This window comes from Diceros bicornis, chromosome 22 (genome assembly GCF_020826845.1).
Source record: "Diceros bicornis minor isolate mBicDic1 chromosome 22, mDicBic1.mat.cur, whole genome shotgun sequence".
Taxonomy (NCBI): domain Eukaryota; kingdom Metazoa; phylum Chordata; class Mammalia; order Perissodactyla; family Rhinocerotidae; genus Diceros; species Diceros bicornis.
The window spans coordinates 30,417,418-30,436,347 of record NC_080761.1 but is presented as its reverse complement, the minus strand read 5'-3'; the positions used below and the strand labels follow the sequence as shown (position 1 = coordinate 30,436,347).

General features: G+C 42.3%; 2 protein-coding genes across 2 annotated transcripts in view; one reads left to right on the top strand and one right to left on the bottom strand.

The window, feature by feature from the left end:
- The window catches only part of GLDC (glycine decarboxylase), a 92,125-nt gene extending 75,305 nt beyond the window's left edge, over positions 1-16,820 (top strand). Inside the window, exons 21-25 of the mRNA XM_058565781.1 lie at positions 1,243-1,354; positions 7,788-7,883; positions 11,113-11,285; positions 15,480-15,560; positions 16,127-16,820. Of these exons, the coding sequence (XP_058421764.1) occupies positions 1,243-1,354; positions 7,788-7,883; positions 11,113-11,285; positions 15,480-15,560; positions 16,127-16,267 (603 nt within the window). The 3' untranslated portion in view covers positions 16,268-16,820. The remainder of the gene's footprint in view (positions 1-1,242; positions 1,355-7,787; positions 7,884-11,112; positions 11,286-15,479; positions 15,561-16,126) is intronic.
- Positions 16,821-17,052: 232 nt separating this feature from the next.
- UHRF2 (ubiquitin like with PHD and ring finger domains 2) overlaps positions 17,053-18,930 on the bottom strand; it is a 102,249-nt gene continuing 100,371 nt past the window's right edge. The window contains exon 16 of the mRNA XM_058565785.1: positions 17,053-17,201. Coding sequence (XP_058421768.1) covers positions 17,154-17,201 — 48 coding nt within the window. The 3' untranslated portion in view covers positions 17,053-17,153. The remainder of the gene's footprint in view (positions 17,202-18,930) is intronic.

Genomic DNA, 18,930 nt, shown 5'->3' with positions numbered 1-18,930 from the left:
ATCTTCTTCTCTCCCTGCTGCAGTCCATCTTGGACACTCCCTACAAGACTGCTAGATTCCCCCTAGGGGCCCCAAATCCTCTCCTGGCTTCCCTTTGCGTTTACCGATGGGTTTCACTAGCCTACCCAGACTCCTTAGGGGATTCTTCCAAAACACACACAGTAGGCCCCACCCCAGAGAGAATCAAATGCAGCATATGTGGGGTAGAGCTTAGGCCATCAAGCTGCCCCGTGACTCTGATGCCCAGGTCGAGATCCAGTAGCTGGCTGAACCAATTCCAAGTCCTTTCTAGCAAAGGCTCGAGGCTTGCAAGAGGTGCTCAGAACCACCAGGCTCTACAGTAATTCCCAGACTGCAGCCATGTGCCTTCCCCGCCACACATTGGTTTTTTGCCATTCTTCTCACCTGGAGCACCTTCCCCTTTCTCTTTGCCCATCCAAATTCTACCTATTTTTAAGTTTCCACTCGAGTTTTGACTCTGACTCTAGGAAGCCCTCTTTGGCCAGCCTGGCAAAATGTGTTCTCTCCTTACTTTGGACTTCAATGTCCCTGTTGTTTTATTGGATGTTTTTTCATTTGTTTTACATTAGTTATGTATTTAATGCATATCAAGCCTCCATTGTACATGAAGTATTCTGGGAAGAAAGTAGGCAGTAAAAATTGGTGCAATAGTGATTTTAAGCTCTTTGCTGGGGATGATGTTCACCCTGTATAATCACAAGGACTTATGATCCACCAGAAAAGGATGAGATTGAACCTGGCAGTTGTTAAACATACATGGCCTTGACTATAGACAATTGGAAGACTATACAAAATTGATTCAGTGGGCATTTTGGGCAAGATTAATTTTGATCTTTTGATCATTTTGATAATTTTGGCAATTATCAAGATATGTCAAATTCACAGTAAACAAACAAACAAAAACTCCTCAAAATGCATGTAACCTAAAAACAATTCCTTTTCCTCTTTAGATAACACAATAGTCAGCAGTCAGTTTTGCCCTGTTTCAAGCTTTGTTATCACAACAAAAAATGTAAAACTACTGTTCAAAGGAGAAAACCAAAAATTATTTCAGGCTTACAGAAGACCAACATGTCGTTGTTAGGATTTTCCACTCATCTGTAATCCACAGAGTGATGGGGGGCTGACTTCCTCTGAAGGTGGGATTTATCTGGGGGTGTCTTGGTTAGTGTCCATTGGGTTTACCTGGTCCCTGTTGATGGCTTTTTCCCTCTGTTGCAGATGATGGGAGGCAAGGGCCTTAAACAGGCCACGGAAATTGCTATATTAAATGCCAACTACATGGCCAAGCGATTAGAAAAACACTACAAAGTCCTTTTCCGGGGTGCAAGAGGCAAGTATTAACTTTAGTCTACCATCCCCTTGGTTTTTTTCTTGGCTAAACCAAGTTTGACATAGTAGATGTGGTTTTCTTTTTTTTTTTTTCCCCCAAAGCCCCAGTAGATAGTTGTATGTCATAGGTGCACATCCTTTTAGTTGCTGTATGTGGGACGCGGCCTCAGCATGGCCGGAGAAGCGGTGTGCCGGTGCGCGCCCAGGATCTGAACCTGGGCCGCCAGCAGCAGAACGCACGCACTCAACCGCTAAGCCATGGGGCCGGCCCTAGATGTGGTTTTCTGAAGTGGGTGGGAAACTTCTGTGTCTTAGCATATACCGGAGAAAAGCACAGAGTTATTGGCAATAACTTCAATGTAGTGAACAGTGTAGGGGTATCATTATTTAGAAGGGTCTGCGATGCACTTAGTCTACACAGCTCAGGTCAACAAGGAGCCCACTCCTTGTTATGTATACATAAATACCTTGAGCTAATTACCTCACAAAGTGCTATAGGAATGCCCCCAAAGCATGGAGTAATTCACACTAGGCAGAGTCAGGGCAGAATAGTTGGGAGGGCCTTCTGGGAGGAGCCATTTGACATGAGCCTGGAAGGAAGAGTGGCAGAAGCCAGGACACAGAGAAAAGGAGTTGTCTGGGAGGCTGGAGTGTTGGGTGGGTTGGAGGATAGGATAGGAGGAGAGGGAGCAGACAAAGGTGAGGTTAGAGAGGTGGCATGGGACCTTGAAGGTCTTGGAAGGCTCTAGACTTTACCCTTGAGCCAGATGATAGAAAGGTTTTTGAGCAGGGAAATGACAGGATTAAGAGAATGTTAAAAACATTAAGACAGTGACAGGGAATGAACATGCTAGTAGAAGGAGAATCAGCTGGACTTAGTTACTGATTAGTTGAGTGTGAAGAGAAATTTTAGGTAAGCCTCCTAGGCTTATAACAGAGGTACACTAGAGAGAATAAAAGATGGAGGAACAAAGTCACCCTGTAAGTGAGGGGAGGGGATGGAGCCAGGTAGACATGCAGAGAGTTGGCTATGAGCACGGAGGCTGAGAGCAGACTCTTGGAAATGGAAAGACCCAAGGAAAGAGTATTGAGAAACCAGAGCAAAACCCCTCAAGCAGATGGCTACGTTCAGAGGGATGCAGAAGAAGGGGCACCTGGTGAGGAGAGACTCCGTGCCTCAGGCAGCTTTAGAGCCCCCGCAGCATTTGTCACAGTGCCACTCCCTAGAAAACCCTCTGCTTGTCCTTCCTGCCTCTGTTCTGGCCCTGCCTCCTCCCTGAAGCTTCTCTTTCCTGGTGGAGGGAACTACTCCCGCCTCTTGGCTTCGTCCACCACTGAGGATTTCTCCCACTTGGTTTATTGTGTGGCTCTCTCCATCAGACCTCAGACCGCTGCAGGGCGGCATCATGCCTAGCACAGCACACGGTCAACAAACAAAGGCGCGTGGTGTTGCACAACAGGGAGAGACAGACAGAAGAGCAAGCAGCTGGTCTTATGATAGGAGTCTTAAAAAGAACTTTGGCCCTTAACAATTAGGAATGCTTTGGTCACCTTTGAAAGCAGTTAGGGCAAAATGGTGAGGCAGATGCTAGATGGAAATAGGCTGAGAGGTGGACTGAGATTGGGGAAAGAAGGTAGAAGCATTCATGGTTTGGGGGAGTTTGGTAATGAAGGAGGGGCAAGAGCTGCTTCAATATAATGCAGTTTTGTTTTTAAATAAGAAAAAAACAAGATTTCTCAGCTGCCAGGTAAAAGGCTGTGAAGAGGGGAGAGTGAAGCTACAATAGCAGGAATAATAGATGGGGGAACAAAGTCACCCTGGAGGTGACGGGAGGGGATGGCACTAAGAGCCAGGTAACCATGCAGTGCTTTGGCTGTGGGCACAGAATCGGAGAGCGGGAACCAAGGGGACTTGGAGCTTGCAGCGGAGAGACAGCATCAGTAACCAGCGTGCCCGGACCTCGGGCAACAGGAATGAGGCCCCTCTAGCTCTTGGTTTCTCTGGCCCAGGCGGAGTGTATCTCTACATCTGTGATTGTTAATGTAAAGGCTGGTCTTGCCTTATAAATATGTATCCAAAAGGGTGGTTCCGGACTTGGAAGATAGAAAAGAAATAACCAGAAGCTCTGGTTAGGAATGGTCCCCAGAGAGTAGGAAAGAAAGTTGTGGGCAATATGTCTCTAAGCAACACAATAAAATGCTTCTGAAGTGGGTATTAAAGAAGCTACAAGAGCTACTAATTCAAATATAGCTCCTGCGCTGTGAAATGTATCCTGCTTATGTATTGGCCTTAAAAATTAGCTTAAGTGTTTGTTTTGTCTGATTATGTTAGTAATGTATATATGATTCACATGGAAATTTGGGAAAATAAAGTGTGAGGAAAAAAATTTAGATGACCTATGGTGCCCTCATCCAGACATAACCCCTATTAATATTTTGCTGTATGCCTTCTCGTCTTACTTTTAGACAATCATGTTACAAACACAGTTTGTATCCTGTTTTTTAACTTTATCTTATATTGTGAGCATTTCCCATGTCAATAAATATTCTTTGAAAGTGGTTACAATGATTCCACTGTATGGACATACCACGATTTAAGCAATTCTGTAGGGTTTTTCCCCCTAGTTGTTTGCATTTGTAACAATGCTGGAATGAATATCCTTTACATACATTTAGTTTAAAAAACATCTCTGATTATTTCCTTAGGTTAGAGTCGTAGAAGAGAAATTATCTTGGGGGGATTTGAATGCATTTAAGCTCTCCATATGACCGAGTTTCCACCCAGAGGCTTCGCACCAACTTCTTTCACACTAATAGCGTATGAGAGTGCCCACTGCACCAGGGCCTAGTGAGTACTGAGCACTAGGCTGAAAAAGCAACATAAACCAAAAACAAAATATCTTTGCCAATTTGATGGGTGAAAAATGATCTTTTTGCTTTAATTTACAAGGTTTAGGTTTTTTCTAATTGGTTTTTTTTATATTTAAAACTTCCTTATGATTAACTTTATTTGACAGATTCATTGAGATAGAGTTCACATCCCATATAAATCACCCACTTAAAATGTACAATTCAGTGAGTTTTAGTATGTTCAGAGTTGTGCGATGCAAAGTTTAGTTCTTTACAGCAAGAATGAATGTGGTCTGGACTACGTGGGGACGGGAGCAGCTCCAGGAGAGAGGAGAATGAACGAGCAAGTGTTTCTTAGGCGCCTACCATGTACTTAGCATTTAAGTGACTGCTTTGGGCAGAGACTGGCCCAGTCCTAGGGGACTTGCAGCACAAAAAGATGGATGAAATTTCCATTTGTTTTGACATTTTACCCCAGAATGAATTGTATTTCTCATCCCAAGCAGAAATAGATTGGTGATTACAGACTTTATTACCCAATCCCAAAGTTCATGAAACCAAAAATTGCCTCATGTTTGGTCTGGTAAACACATTTATTATACAATTTGAGGCTTAGTATTTTAGGACCTAAAAAGGAATCATCACTGTGCCTCCTAAGGGCCCAAAATAAAAATGTTCTTAATAAACACACTGTATTCCAGAATGTCTGATGGCAATATTAGAAGACCGTGATTCACCTTAATCATATTTACTAGCTCTAACTAAGACTTTGGAATTGCGGATGACTATGAGGCAATAATTTTAATGAACTCCAGGCTTGCCTCTATGAACCAATTCTTTGAGAGATTTGAAAATACCAGCCAAACTGTTGAGGCTCGTGGTTTTGCGAAGTAAGGAGGTGACAGGCAAGAATTGGGGTCGGGGAGCAGCAGTGGTATTTATTCTGCTAGGATGAGGAAAGGAAGGAATTACCTCAGGTAAGATGATACGTTTCTAAAGGAGGAATTAAAAAAATTCACAGGTGTCTGCTCTTGTGGGAGGCTAAGCTCACTGTTTGATCTAAATGGAGTTTCCGTCAGCGGTGTAGACAACTGTGTTAGTATTCCAATGTTTTATTTATGTTTTAATTTCTTAAATGCCTATCCCTTTTTGACCTTAGACGAACCCAACTCTTCCTGGAAATTCCTGTCCCTGAAGAGGTTTCCCGGTGGCCTTTATGGGCAGACATGGGCCTCAGGAGCTGGGCCCTCACATCCCTGACCAGGAAGTGACCCTCCTGAGGCCAGGGGCCCCGCCTACCTGACCTCATTCCCAGGGAAACAGACAGGAGTTTTGATTCTGTTAGTTGTGATCCCTAGATTGCAACTGAAAAGCTCGACCAAGTGTTGATTGCCCACCCAAGCTTTAATTAGCTAGTGATTTCTATTTATTTTTAGGAGTCACTCTGAGGATGTGGGATAAGTAAGGTTTGGTCTCTGCTCTCAAGGAGGGTTTTGAAATGCCTTATTTTTCCGTAGCACGTTCACATGTCATCTTCAGCCTCAGAAGATAATTAACACGGGGGGGGGGGCTGTTCCTAGCCTAGAGCCAAGCCACTTTTATTTTGCTTTTCCATCATCCCACCCCCCTCCTCTTCTTGCTCCTTTGCCTTAGTATCTTTTCAGACCCTCAGCTATAGTCATGGTTAAGGCCAGCGGAAACACCTACTCAGTGAAAATTAAAACTTGCACTGATCAGTTTATATAATTTCCAGTTCAGATTGCCCTGACTCACCATATGCCACAGAAGGTTTGTATATCTTTTGTCCTTAAAAACTGCAAACAAAGACAAACATCTTGGGATCTGGCCTCCGACATCCACTAAGTTTTAATTTCACCCGTTTCAGGGCTCAAGTAGAGAGAGAGAGAAATGCTGAAATTGCAGTATAGTTTCTATTTGAACACATTAGGATATGGATTTAGAAAATAACATCTGAACCTCATTTTGAAAATGGAGCTCTTCCCAAACCGCTTGGCTGTGGTGGGGCCTCAGCAGATGAAGTCTTGTATTAGCAGTGCTGGGCTGGGCTGGGCTGGGGTTGATGGGGCCTTTCAGCTGTTACTGAATCTCTGTTTGGAAGACTCTGCTCTCTGCTGTCCTGTGTCCCTCCCTCTGCAGCCCCTCCTCTTGGGTGAGTGTCCTTCAGAGCAGTGAGCTTCATTAGCCTTCTTCCTCCTCTGTTATCACAGTGCTTCAGGTAGTTGCCAGAGGCTCAGAGAAGAAAGGTCAAAGGTTGAGGCCAGCCTCCCAAAGTGTGGTAGCATAGTAGGGCATTTAGGACTCCTGGAATTAATAATTGATGAGGACTTAATCTCATGATTTTCCCCCTGCACATTCCAACTGGTCATTCCTTTTAGGCACTTTTTTTCTTAGTTTATCTACCTATGAAGAGAACTTTCTACTTTTGAATCACACTTCTTACAAATTTAATCCCCATCATTGTTAGAAAGCGTGTTTTACAAATGTGCAGTGACAGTAATTCAAAGTCTCAGGCTCTCATACTTTTATTTTCAAACAAAACCAATCCTTCCATATGTCATCATTACGTAAGAAGCAGATTAGTGCACAGACTCTCTTCAGGGGCTGTTGATGACTGGAGCTGTTCTTCCCAGGCTTGAGGCCAGTCTGCTCCAAGTATCTGTAAGTAAATTGCTTGTTTGCTGCGAGTCAGGAAAGTGGGTAAGAAGAAGGAGTACACCGTTGTCTCATGAGTACATAGTTTCCTCAAAGGAAATTCATCAGTTATTGGGGCCATGGAATTTGGGAAGCCCCCAGGAATGTTGTTCGATTTATTAAAATGCTGACTGACTTATTGGTTTATTCTTGATGATAGATGGGTTGTCAATAGCTCATGCTGGGGAGATGGCGACCTGAGCCTAGAGAGGCAATCACTTTACAAACTAGAACAAAGTGAACCTGACTTGGGCCTTGTTAACTCCTTGCCACTTGTGGTGTGCTGTTTGACAGCCCCTATTTCTAATTCTTAGTCTGAAGCCTGAAACCAAAACCTCAAAAGCCCCTTTGAAGAATCACATAAAATTCTGTATGTGTCTTATGGCTATATGTTTAGTATATATTTACATACACACAGAAGAAACAGTTATTTGATGCTGGGGGGAAAGTTGCTGAAAAGAGTGTCAATGGATCTTAAGTTCTAGAAAGAATTTGTATAAAAGGATCAGGGCTGTGATGACATGTTTACCTGTTGCAAGTAGACTTTAGATCCTCAGAGTAGAAATAATCTCACCCCCAGGAACCTCTGTTGAATGTTCCAGCAGTGCCTTAGCACCGAAGTCCCACCTCCCATCAGCCTCCTGGCTCACGGGTGTGCTGTGCACTAAGGATTGGACACATTGGCCCGATATGTTAAAAATGTTTATTTGTAGTAAGAGCAGATGAAGTCTTTGTTGCCAACTATAAACTTACCAAGTATCCATGTCTTCTTGGTCCTCATTGATATGTATTAAAAAGCTGATTTATTTGTTCATTTGCTTGGGTCAAACAAGTTGATGCTAATCTTGAGCTGAAACAATTTTCCTGAACAGGTTATGTGGCTCATGAATTTATTTTGGATACAAGACCCTTCAAAAAGTCTGCAAATATTGAGGCCGCGGATGTGGCCAAAAGGCTTCAGGATTACGGTGAGTGGCCTTATAGGAGCGACCCCTAGGGGAACTTGGGCTTTTTACATTCGTGCAGCTGCCCATGCTGGCGAAGGACCACTTCCTCAAGGCCCAAAACAAATGTGCAGGCACCGTAGTGAACAGATCCATAGGCTAAATGGGGATCCCAGGGTAGGCAATCTTGAACGTGACAGAGAAAAAGCTTTCCCTTATGACTGCATTGGTACTGTCCTTCGAAAGATACTAAATCATGCATCTTGAATCCATTGCCAGCCAAGAAAACAAGTCTTTATAGTTAACAAAGTTAAAAGTCCCAAAGAAAATGATTGCTGTTCTTTGCCCATGTTTCTGGTAATTTCTTACTCCACTCCCACTCCTGGTAAACAGCGAGCTCCATGAAGTGGTAAGTTGGTGTAATGGTGAAGGAAGTGGAGCAAATAACCTGTAGAAGTGTTAGAGACAAATGGCATTTGAGTCTTATAACCACCTCAGTCATGGCATAGCTGTTTCAGCTGCTTCTAGAGATGAAGGAATAGGCCCATGCTGTTTTCACAGAGACGATGCAATTATCTTTGAAGAATTTTGAAAGACCTGGGCCCTTTGTGTATTAGTGGGTGTTCATTCAGCATAGCCCTTATTAAAATACATTTTCTTAGTGACATTATTAATAATATCAAAGATGCTTCAATTTTCAGAAAGGCTAAGTTGGGGAGAAGTTTGCCTTTCGATGGATGTTGAGTCCTATCTGAATTTTAATGATGATTTGAATAACTTCTTTTAATAAGGAAAGTGAAAACTTTAATAATTTAATAGTTTTACTACTGTATCATAATGGGAGTCCCACGTGTGTGACTCATTCCTCTCTTGAATGAATGATCTTATTATGCAGAGTTACACTGATAATAAATGAGAAAGCCAGAAAAAGGTTTTATAATGAAATTAGCAATTACTTCCTCAAAATCTCCTCTTGTAGCCTGACTCAACCTCCCAGCTAATGGCTAAGTGATGGCCGAGTCAGGATGAGGCTTCACTTCTGGAATGCACTGTCTGCATTGCACATCTGAGACAGCAGCGTTTGCAGGAGGGAGAGGAGGGACTGGGAGGAGGTGATGATTGAAGTTACTACCTGGTATTTCCAAGTCCTGTTCTACCTCCAACCTTGACATGATTTTGATATGTGATAGCGAGATTGCCACACTTGCCCTAAGCCCAGAATTGTCCAGGTACCTGACACATAGTAGGCACTCAGCATAGGTGTGTTTAATAAGTGAGAGAATGAATGAGTGAATGAATGAATGGTTAAGTAAGAAAATAACCATGACAATGACAACACAGATTCTGGGTCTTAACCACACCTATGGAATCAGAATTTCCAGGGGAGAGGCCTAGTAATCTGTATATTGAACAAGCACCGTCTGGATGGGTCTTATCAGGCAAGTTTGGGGCACACTGCCTTAGGGCAGAGGTTTCCAAACTTAACTAATGAGCAGAATCACTTGGGGAGTTTTAAGACTCACAGATTTCTGAGCCCTACTTTAGACCACCTGAATCAGGGTTGAGATCCAGGAGTCTGTATTTCCAAGACAACTCAGATGGTTCCAGATATGCGAACTGCAACGGCAGAATATGTTGGGCTGAATTTGCTCACACGTGGAATTGAGGTCAGACTTAATGGGTATTGAGATCAGCCTGTTTTTTTAAAAAAAAATCCCTTTCTGGTTTGGGTGACAGTTGCATGCATTTGTCAAAACTCATTAAATGGTGCACTTAAGATTTGTGCATTTCACCGTATGTAAATTTTATTAGAAAAATATGTGAACAGATATTGAATTCTAGTTAATGATATGCATGCTGAAGTGTTTTAGGGTGAAGTGTACTGATAACTGCAATGTACTTTGAAATGCATCAAAAATAAGATGGATGGATGAAGAGGTATGTACTAAAGCAAACAGCATCATTGTGGAACGGAGGTGGAAGGTATATGGGTGCTCACTCTACAGTCCTTTCAACTTAGCTGTATGTTTGAACATTTTTACAATAAAATGTTGAGACAATACCTTAAAGCATGCAGGTGTGACTCCAAAGCACCCTGTGAATGATGATGCACATCAGAATCTGGGAACCATTGCATCTAGGGCAAAATTAGCTGATAAGTATATCACCTGGGAGCTGTTCTTCATCTTTTTTTTTTGTGAGGAAGATCAGTCCTCAGCTAACATTCAATGCCAATCCTCCTCTTTTTGCCGAGGAAGATTGGCCCTGGGCTAACATCTGTGCCCATCTTCCTCTACTTTATATGGGACGCCACCACAGCATGGCTTGACAAGTGGTGTGTTGTTGCACGCCCGGGATCTGAACCTGCAAATCCCGGGCTGCTGAAGCAGAGCGCGCGCACTTAACTGCTACACTACTGGGCCAACCCATGTTCTTCATCTTTTAAAGTTTCATAGAAAGACTGTAAGAAATGGGAAAAAGTTGTTTTTGGCTTTTGTCTTGGAAACCTCTCTCTTGACCATGGGTCTTGTTGATTCATCTTACATGTGAAAACTTTTGGAAACATAGAAACAGCTTCAGCCTGTATCCATGTAAAGGCAAAGGCTTTCCACGTGTTGGCCAAGCCTCAGTTTCCTCATCTGTAAAATGAGGACAATAAGACGTACTCCAGTTTCCTTAATGCTTGGTACCTCATTATTTAGCTTTTGATAGGCTATACCTATTTTAATTTCTCTTGATTGCAAGTAATACATGAGTATTATATAAAGATTCTAAAACACAATCATTGAAGTGAAATAAAAATCCCAGTCTCATTTTCTGGCGCTAACCCCCTGTTAAAATTTTAGTATTTATTCTTCAAGGCATCTTCCCTCATAAAAAAAATAAATAAAATTATATGTATGTATATATACCCACACACACACTACTTTGTCATTTTTTTTTTACAAAAATGGGATAATATCATTACGTAGCTTGCTCTTTTCAGTTAATATTTTTGAATGTTTACCCAATTTAACAAATATAAATTTACATACTTTTGAACAGTTGCATATTTATTGTATGGATGCCCTGTAAAATTTGCTTAACTGATCCTCTATTGGTGGATGTTAGGTTATTTCCTAAATTTTTCTTCTGTAAACAGTGTTGAGATGAATCCCTAAATACATATATTTGCAGATTTATTTGATGATGTCATTAGGATAAATCGGGGAAGTCCAAGTTCGTGATGCAAGTTCCCCTGTCTCCCTTGCAGGATTTCATGCCCCTACCATGTCCTGGCCGGTGGCAGGGACTCTCATGGTTGAGCCCACTGAATCAGAAGACAAGGCAGAGCTGGACAGATTCTGTGATGCCATGATCAGCATTCGGCAGGAAATCGCTGACATCGAAGAGGGTCGCATCGACCCCACGGTCAATCCACTGAAGGTGCGTAGGCATGGCTACTTTATCCAAAATGTCCCATAGAGTAGAAAATGGTGTTTGGACTGTGTGCCAGCAACCCCTGAACTCTCCTCAGAGGATGATATTCTTGCCTGGAATAAGACCATTCTTCTGAGATGATGTGTTCATTGTTTGGAAGTTTAAATCTTGAACAACATAGCAGCGCTTACTTTGTATAATGTGGATATTTTCTGATATGCTTTTATTTTGTTTATGTAATTGTTTTATGGTTGTAGGAGCTATACACCCCACATGCACCTAACTGGTTGCCAAAGGAGGGAGCAGAGGCTGAAGGACTCTGTCTAGTTGGGCAGGTCTCACTATTCTGTGTCTCTGTTTGATGCGCTCTGGGGAGATTCTTTACCTCGCAAGTTCTGGATAAAGACAAGTTCTTTATGGGTTCTGTATTGGAACAGCTGCCTCTTAGAACAACTGGATTGGTACTTGGCCTGAATGTTTTACAATGTTTATGGCCCATGTTGGAGAAAAGTTTGTTAGGCATTACCCTGCCTCTTCCAAAACTTGTACATTTTATATCTGGTCAGAGCCCTTAGTTTCTTGTTAGGTCCAGACATAAGCTGGGGTATCATGTATTGAGAATACCATTAAGGCTGTGTTTGTGTTGCTATGGCTCCAAGCCAGAGAACAAGTCTGAGATGCTCAGAGAAGCTCAGGCAAGTTCCAAAACCGTCTACCTGACAGTGGAGTGCAGGGGCCAAGGGGTGGCAGGAGAAGGCAGGCACCTTGCTCAACGTGAGTTTGACAGGATAATGGAAGAATACAATGATTGCTTTTTTTTGTTTTTTTGTGAGGAAGATCAGCCCTGAGCTAACATCTGATGCCAATTCTTTTTCTTTTTTTTTTTTTTTTTTGCTGAGGAAGATTGGCCCGGAGCTAACATCTGTGCCCATCTTCCTCTACTTTATATGGGACGCCGCCACAGCATGGCCTGACGAGCAGTGCGTTGGTGTGCACCTGGGATCCGAACCTGCAAACCTCAGGCCACCGAAGTGGAGTGTGCGCACTTAACCGCCTGTGCCACCAGGCAGCCCCACAATGATTGTTTTTACTGTCATTATTATTTCTCTTTTCTCTGGATACTGCTGCTTCTTTGGGATTTAGGCTATTTTTAAAAATGGCAATAGACATCTAAAGAACATAATCCAGTTGTGTGCTGCATAATGATGTTTTGGTCAACGATGGACCGCATATATGATGTTGCTCCCATAAGATTAGTACCGTATATTGGGGCCGGCCTGGTGGTGCAAGCGGTTAAGTGCGGGTGCTCCCCTGCAGTGGCCCAGGGTTTGCTGGTTTGGATCCCAGGCGTGCGCCAATGCACCGCTTGTCAGGCCGTGCTGTGGCGGCGTCCCATATAAACTAGAGGAAGATGGGCATGGATGTTAGCCCAGGGCCAGTCTTCCTCAGCAAAAAAGAGGAGGATTGGCATCAGATGTTGGCTCAGGGCTGGTCTTCCTCAAAAAAAAAAAGGTTAGTACCATATAGCCTAGGTGTGTAATACGCTATACCATCTAGGTTTGTGGAAGTACACTCTATAATGTTCACACAATGACAAAATTGCCTAACAATGTGTTTCTGGAATGCATCCCTGTCGTTAAGCGACCTATGACTGTACTGAGTTACAAAAGCAAGTGGATAATAATACTTATAGGATGATATAAGGTTTAAAAATGTACCAAACTATGCTATATGCTGTTCATTAATATATGCAGTAATAGTATAAAATTGTGATGAGAATGGTGAACACTAAATTCAGGATGGTGGTTATTATGGGGGAGGAGGGCAAGCAATGAGATGGAGAGGGGATATACAGGCAGCTTCAACTGTATCTGTAATTTTTTTTTTACTGATGTCTTAATAGTTTATAACATTGTGAAATTTTGGTGGTACATTATTGTTTGTCAATCACCATATAAATGCCTCCCTTCACTCCTTGTGCCCACCCCTCCAACCCCCTTGCCCCTGGTAACCACCATACAGTTCTCTCTGTCCGTGTGTTAGTTTATATTCCACTTTGTCTTTCTCTCTCTGGCTTATTTCACTTAACCTAATACCCTCCAGGTCCACCCATGTTGTTGCAAATGGGACGATTTTGTCTTTTTTTATGGCTGAGTAGTATTCCACACCACATCTTCTTTATCCAGTCATCAGTTGAGGGACACTTGGGTTGCTTCCACTTCTTGGCTATAGTGAATGCTGCAATGAACATAGGGGTGCATAAGCCTCTTTGAATTGTTGGTTTCAGGTTCGTTGGATAGCTTCCTAGTAGTAAATTAGCTGGCTCATAGGTTATTTCTATTTTTAATTTTTTGAGGAATCTTCGTACTGTTTTCCATAGAGGCTGCACCAGTTTGCCTTCCCACTAGAAGTGAATGAGTCTTCCTGTTTCTCCACAACCTCTGCAACATTTGTTGTTTTTTGTCTTGGTGATTATAGCCATTCTAACGGGTGTAAGGTGATATCTTAGTGTAGTTTTGATTTGCATTTCCCTGATGATTAGTGATGCTGAACATCTTTTCATATGCCTATTGGCCATCTGTATTATCTTCCTTGGGAAAGTATCTGTTCATTTCCTCTGCCCATTTTTTGATCAGGTTGTTTGTCTTTTTGTTGTTCAGTTGTGTGAGTTCTTTATATATTATGGAGATTAACCCTTTGTCAGATATATGCTTTGCAAATATTTTCTCCCAGCCCGTGGGTTGTCTATTCATTTTGATCCTGGTTTTATTTGCCTTGTAGAAGCTCTTTAATCTGATGAAGTCCTGCTTGTTTATTTTTTTCTTTAGTTTCCCTTGTCCAAGTAGACATGGTATCCGAAAAGATTCCTTTATGACCAATGTCAAATAGTGTATCACCTATATTTTCTGCTATGAGTTTTATAGTTTCAGGTCTCACCTTCAGGTCGTTGATCCATTTTGAGTTAATTTTTGTGAATGGCGAAAGCAGATGGTCTACTTTCATTCTTTTGCGTGTGACTGTCCAGTTTTCCCAGCACCATTTATTGAAGAGACTTTCCTTTCTCCATTGTTATGTTCTTTCCTCCTTTGTCGCAGATTAGCTGTCCTTACATGTGTGGTTTTATTTCTGGGGTTTCAATTCTGTTCCATTGATCTGTGTGTCTGTTTTTGTACCAGTACCATGCTGTTTTGATTACTATTGCTTTGTAGTATGTTTTGAAGTCAGGGATTGTGATGCCTCCACCTTTGTTCTTTTTTCTCAGGATTGCTTTAGCTATTCGGGGTCTTTTGTTGCCCCATGTGAATTTTAGTATTCTTTGTTCTATTTCTGTGAGGAATGTCATTGGGACTCTGATTGGGATTGCATTGAATCTGTAGATTGCTTTAGATAATATAGACATTTTAACTACGTTTATTCTTCCAATCCATGTGCATGGGATATCTTTCCATTTCTTTATGTCATCCTCAATTTCTTTCAATAATGTCTTATAGTTTTCATTGTATAGATCTTTCACCTCCTTGGTTAGATTTATTCCTAGATATTTTATTCTTTTTTGTTGCGATTGTAAATGGAATTATCTTTTTGAGTTCTCTTTGTTAGTTCATTATTAGCATACAGCAATTCAACTTATTTTTGTTGTAAGTTGATTTTGTACCCTGTAACTTTGCTGTAGTTGTTGATTATTTCTAATAGTTTTCCAATGGATTCTTTAGGGTTTTCTATATATAAAATCATGTCATCTGCAAATAGTGAGATTCACTTCTTCACTGCTTATTTGGATTCCTCTTATGTCTTTTTCTTGCCTAATTGCTCTGACCAAATCCTCCAGTACTATGTTGAATAAGAGTGGGAAGAGTGGGCACGCTTATCTTGTTCCTGTTCTTAGAGGAATGGCTTTCAGACTTTCCCTGTTGAGTATGATGTGTAATTTTTTTTTTATTTTAAAAAGTTAAGCAAATATGACAAAATGTTGATTTATGTTGGGTGGTAGATGTGCTTATTATATTACCATAACTTTCTGATATTGTAAATATTTCACAAATAAAAATTTCCTACCTAAATTTCCTTCCCACCAAATTGAAACAAAACAATAGCCCTCTGTCCACGGGCTTCCATCAGAAGCTCACCGGTTGAGGTGAAGTGTGGGAGGAGAAGGCAGTGTTCTGCTCTGATCCCTCTCCCTCCATGTCTCTGTCTCAGATGTCTCCACACTCCCTGACCTGCGTCACATCCTCCCACTGGGATCGGCCATATTCCAGAGAGGTGGCGGCATTCCCACTTGTAAGTTCTCCTCTGAAGCTGAATGTGCCAGCTGGTGTAGTGTTCATGTGCGTATGAGAGGCCATCACCTGCTCTGAGGGGCTCCCACTCTTATTGTCCCCTCATTATAACAACCCTATGTGGGACACCTTGTGAAATATGGGTCATGATGAGGGACGCAGAGCACAGGAACTGGCTTTCAGAGCTCTGAGGTCCGAATCAGTGTCAGCCACAGGCCTGGGAATCCGAGGTTGCACAGTGAAGGAAGAGCAAATAGGGGTCCCTGTCAAGTGCATTAGTGTGTTTTCTACCACAATCCAACAAGGAGATGGCCCTGAATGCAATTTTTCTTTCCTTTCCGACTCTTATATGAAGGAGGAGGTGCTCTGCAGTCTGTTTGGCGGATGGGGACAAGGGTCAAAGTTAGATTTTTGGAACAGTAATGACGGGTTGGCTTTTAGCTTCTTGTCCTTTTTGAGTACCTGTTGGGCTAGTGACATCTTAGGCTGTGGGGATATAATGGCAATCTCCTCCCCCCAAATAGAAACCTTTCAATATCCCACATTTCCTTCTTTTGTCCCCTGCAGCCCTTTGTGAAACCAGAGAACAAATTCTGGCCAACCATTGCCCGAATTGATGACATCTATGGAGATCAGCACCTGGTTTGTACCTGCCCACCCATGGAAGTTTATGAGTCCCCATTTGAACAGAAGAGGGCCTCTTCTTAGTCCCCTCTCCCTAAGCTCAAGTGATTGACTTGATGCCTCTCTCTGGAGCCTTTGATAAGCAAGAAATAGTTCATCTCCCACCCCAGACTCAAGTAGGGGTTTTATATACTGTGTATATTTTTTTAATCTCTGTCAAGGTAAATGTCAAGGAAGCTCATCGTGGGAAGACTGATTTGCTTCAGTGGCTCTGCTTCCACACATAGCAATTTACTTTCAAGTTGCCTTGACTGGGAGCCACTTAGGTTTTGCATAGAAAATTTTGAGTGTGCTAGGAACTTTAACTAACTTTCAATGTAGCAAGTTTGAAGACACTGTAGAGGCTACACTGGAGACTCGATAGACATATTTTTGTTCCAAATAAAAGTCCTTGTGGACTGTGCCATCTGTGGGAAATCCCAGGGCAAATGTTTACATTTTGTATACACTGAAGAAATCTTTTTCCTCTGACTAATTTGCCTCATCTAGCATTTCTGAATGTTTTCCTCTTTTTCTCTGTGTGGTTTTTTTTTTATCTGCAATTATTAGTATTCTAATAAAAGCATTTCAATTTGAAGTTATGCCTTCTTGGTCCATTTTTCAATCTTACTCCCAGGTACCCTGGGTTCAGAGGAAGTTGAGGGATAACGAGAACACCCAGCCCAACAGCCGTTGTTACATCGTCAGTTTTGTCTTCAGCTAAAGAAACAGTCTGCAGTCTTAGCAGTGCATGCCACTTGGGCCCTTCTGTTAGAATTCTGTTAGGCTGTAACAGAAACCCAACTACAGAAGTTTAAGCAAATAGCAGTTTATTTTTTCTCATTTAACACTAAGTCCGGAGGTAGTAAGTCAAGGGCTAGAGCTCCTTCAGTCTTCCTGTTCTGTCTTCCTTTGCGTATAGTCTTCATCCTCATGGTCTTAAGATGACTGCTGCATATCCAGGCATCACATTCCCATTCTAGACAGGAAAAAGAGGGAAAACAGAAGAAGACAAAAGGCAGATTTCATCCAAGTTGGTATCTTTTGAAATGCTTTCCCAGAGGCTCTACTCAGTAACTTCTGCTTACTTTGGCCAGAATTGGTTCAGTTTACATTACATTCCTAGCTGCAAGGGAGTAGGGGAGGTTTTTTACCTGGGCATGTTAGTGCTCCAGACAAAATCAAGAGTTTGTTAATTCAAGCAACAGGGAAGAATGGGTTTCAGGTAGGCAGCTAGCATGCCTGCCACAAGTAACTTCCCTGAGAAACAGCAAATGCTTCAGCTGTTCTTCCCCTATAGTTGCTTAGCACCTGCTCTAGCCAGACTGCTTGGTTCCTTGCGTGGCAGGTTACTCAAACAACTATGACTCAAGCTATCATGATAGCCAGCTAGCCAAAAGGTCTGAGTGCTCCACTGAATGCTCTGCAAGTGGTCCACTTATTCTCACACTTAAAAAGTCTGTAGAATAATTTATTTCAGCCTAACTAAGCAGTAGACAAGTGATGGCATCCATGGTTCCTTATTTATGTAATAATTAAATGATTAATATCTATTGAGTACTTCCAGGTGTCAGGTATTATTCTAAGTTTTTAAAATATATGATCTCATTTGAGCTTCACAACATTCCATTTTTGTGCACGATGGGGAGGGTATGGAGAGATGCTCAAGGTCACACAGCTGTGAGAGGGAGAGCCAGAATTTGAACCCAGGCGGAACATCTCCAGTGCCCACTGGTCAAAAGAGGCTACCACACTGCCATGGTCACTGCAAACCTGGAGACTGCCTTTCCTGAGCTGGAAACCAGGCTCTCAACAGGGGCTAGCCATCAGGGCATGGAGGAGGCCCTTCTGAGGAAGGACAAGCATAGGAAAACAAATCATTGGCGTGAACAGCAGTCTTTTCTCCTTTAGCAGACTAAAGTGTTCTGGTCGAGTGCCAAAGTTGCTTCCACAGCTGGTTATGCATTGCTTGTTCTCCAAATACATAGAGGAAACGCAGGTGATTGAGGGAGTCGAAGTGAGCTCTTTGTCGTTCACTATTAAATCGCTCGTGTGTTCACCTGACACGCCTGCCCGGCTTTCCCACCTGGGCCTTGGCCTATGTGGGTTCCTCCAGCTGGAGCACTCTCCCTGCACCTTTGCTTTGCTGGCTTCTGTTTGTTCTTCATGTTTCAGCATCTCCCCAAGACAGTCTTGCACACATCCCTGTGAAACGGGCTCTGGTCTTTTCTATCATGGCACTCGGTTTGCTTTCCTGTACTCTTAGCATAATCAGTAATTATTGTTTACTCGACTATTGTCTGCCTCCCTAAATTTCCTGAGAGCAGGGACCACCATGTCTTGTTGATCATTGGATTCCCAGTGCTGAGCCAGCGTCTTCTACATAGTATGTGTTCAACAAACAGAAAGAAATATGAATGGAATGAAAAAAGGAAGAGGGATACTGTCATGGAAACCAGTATTTCCAATGCCTGCTGTAAGCGGTTCTGTTAAAGCTAATATAGAATGCGAGGCCTTGAAGACGGGGCCTCTGGACAGGCTTTGTGTAGGATGTCCTCCTCCTTTTTTTATTGTGGTAAAATATATATAACATTTACCATTTTAACCATTTTTAGTTGTACAGTTCAGTGGCATTAAGTACTTTCACAATGTTGTGCAGAAAGTGCCTTGTGAACAATTTTGAAGATGAAGGGTCTGAGGTGGACACA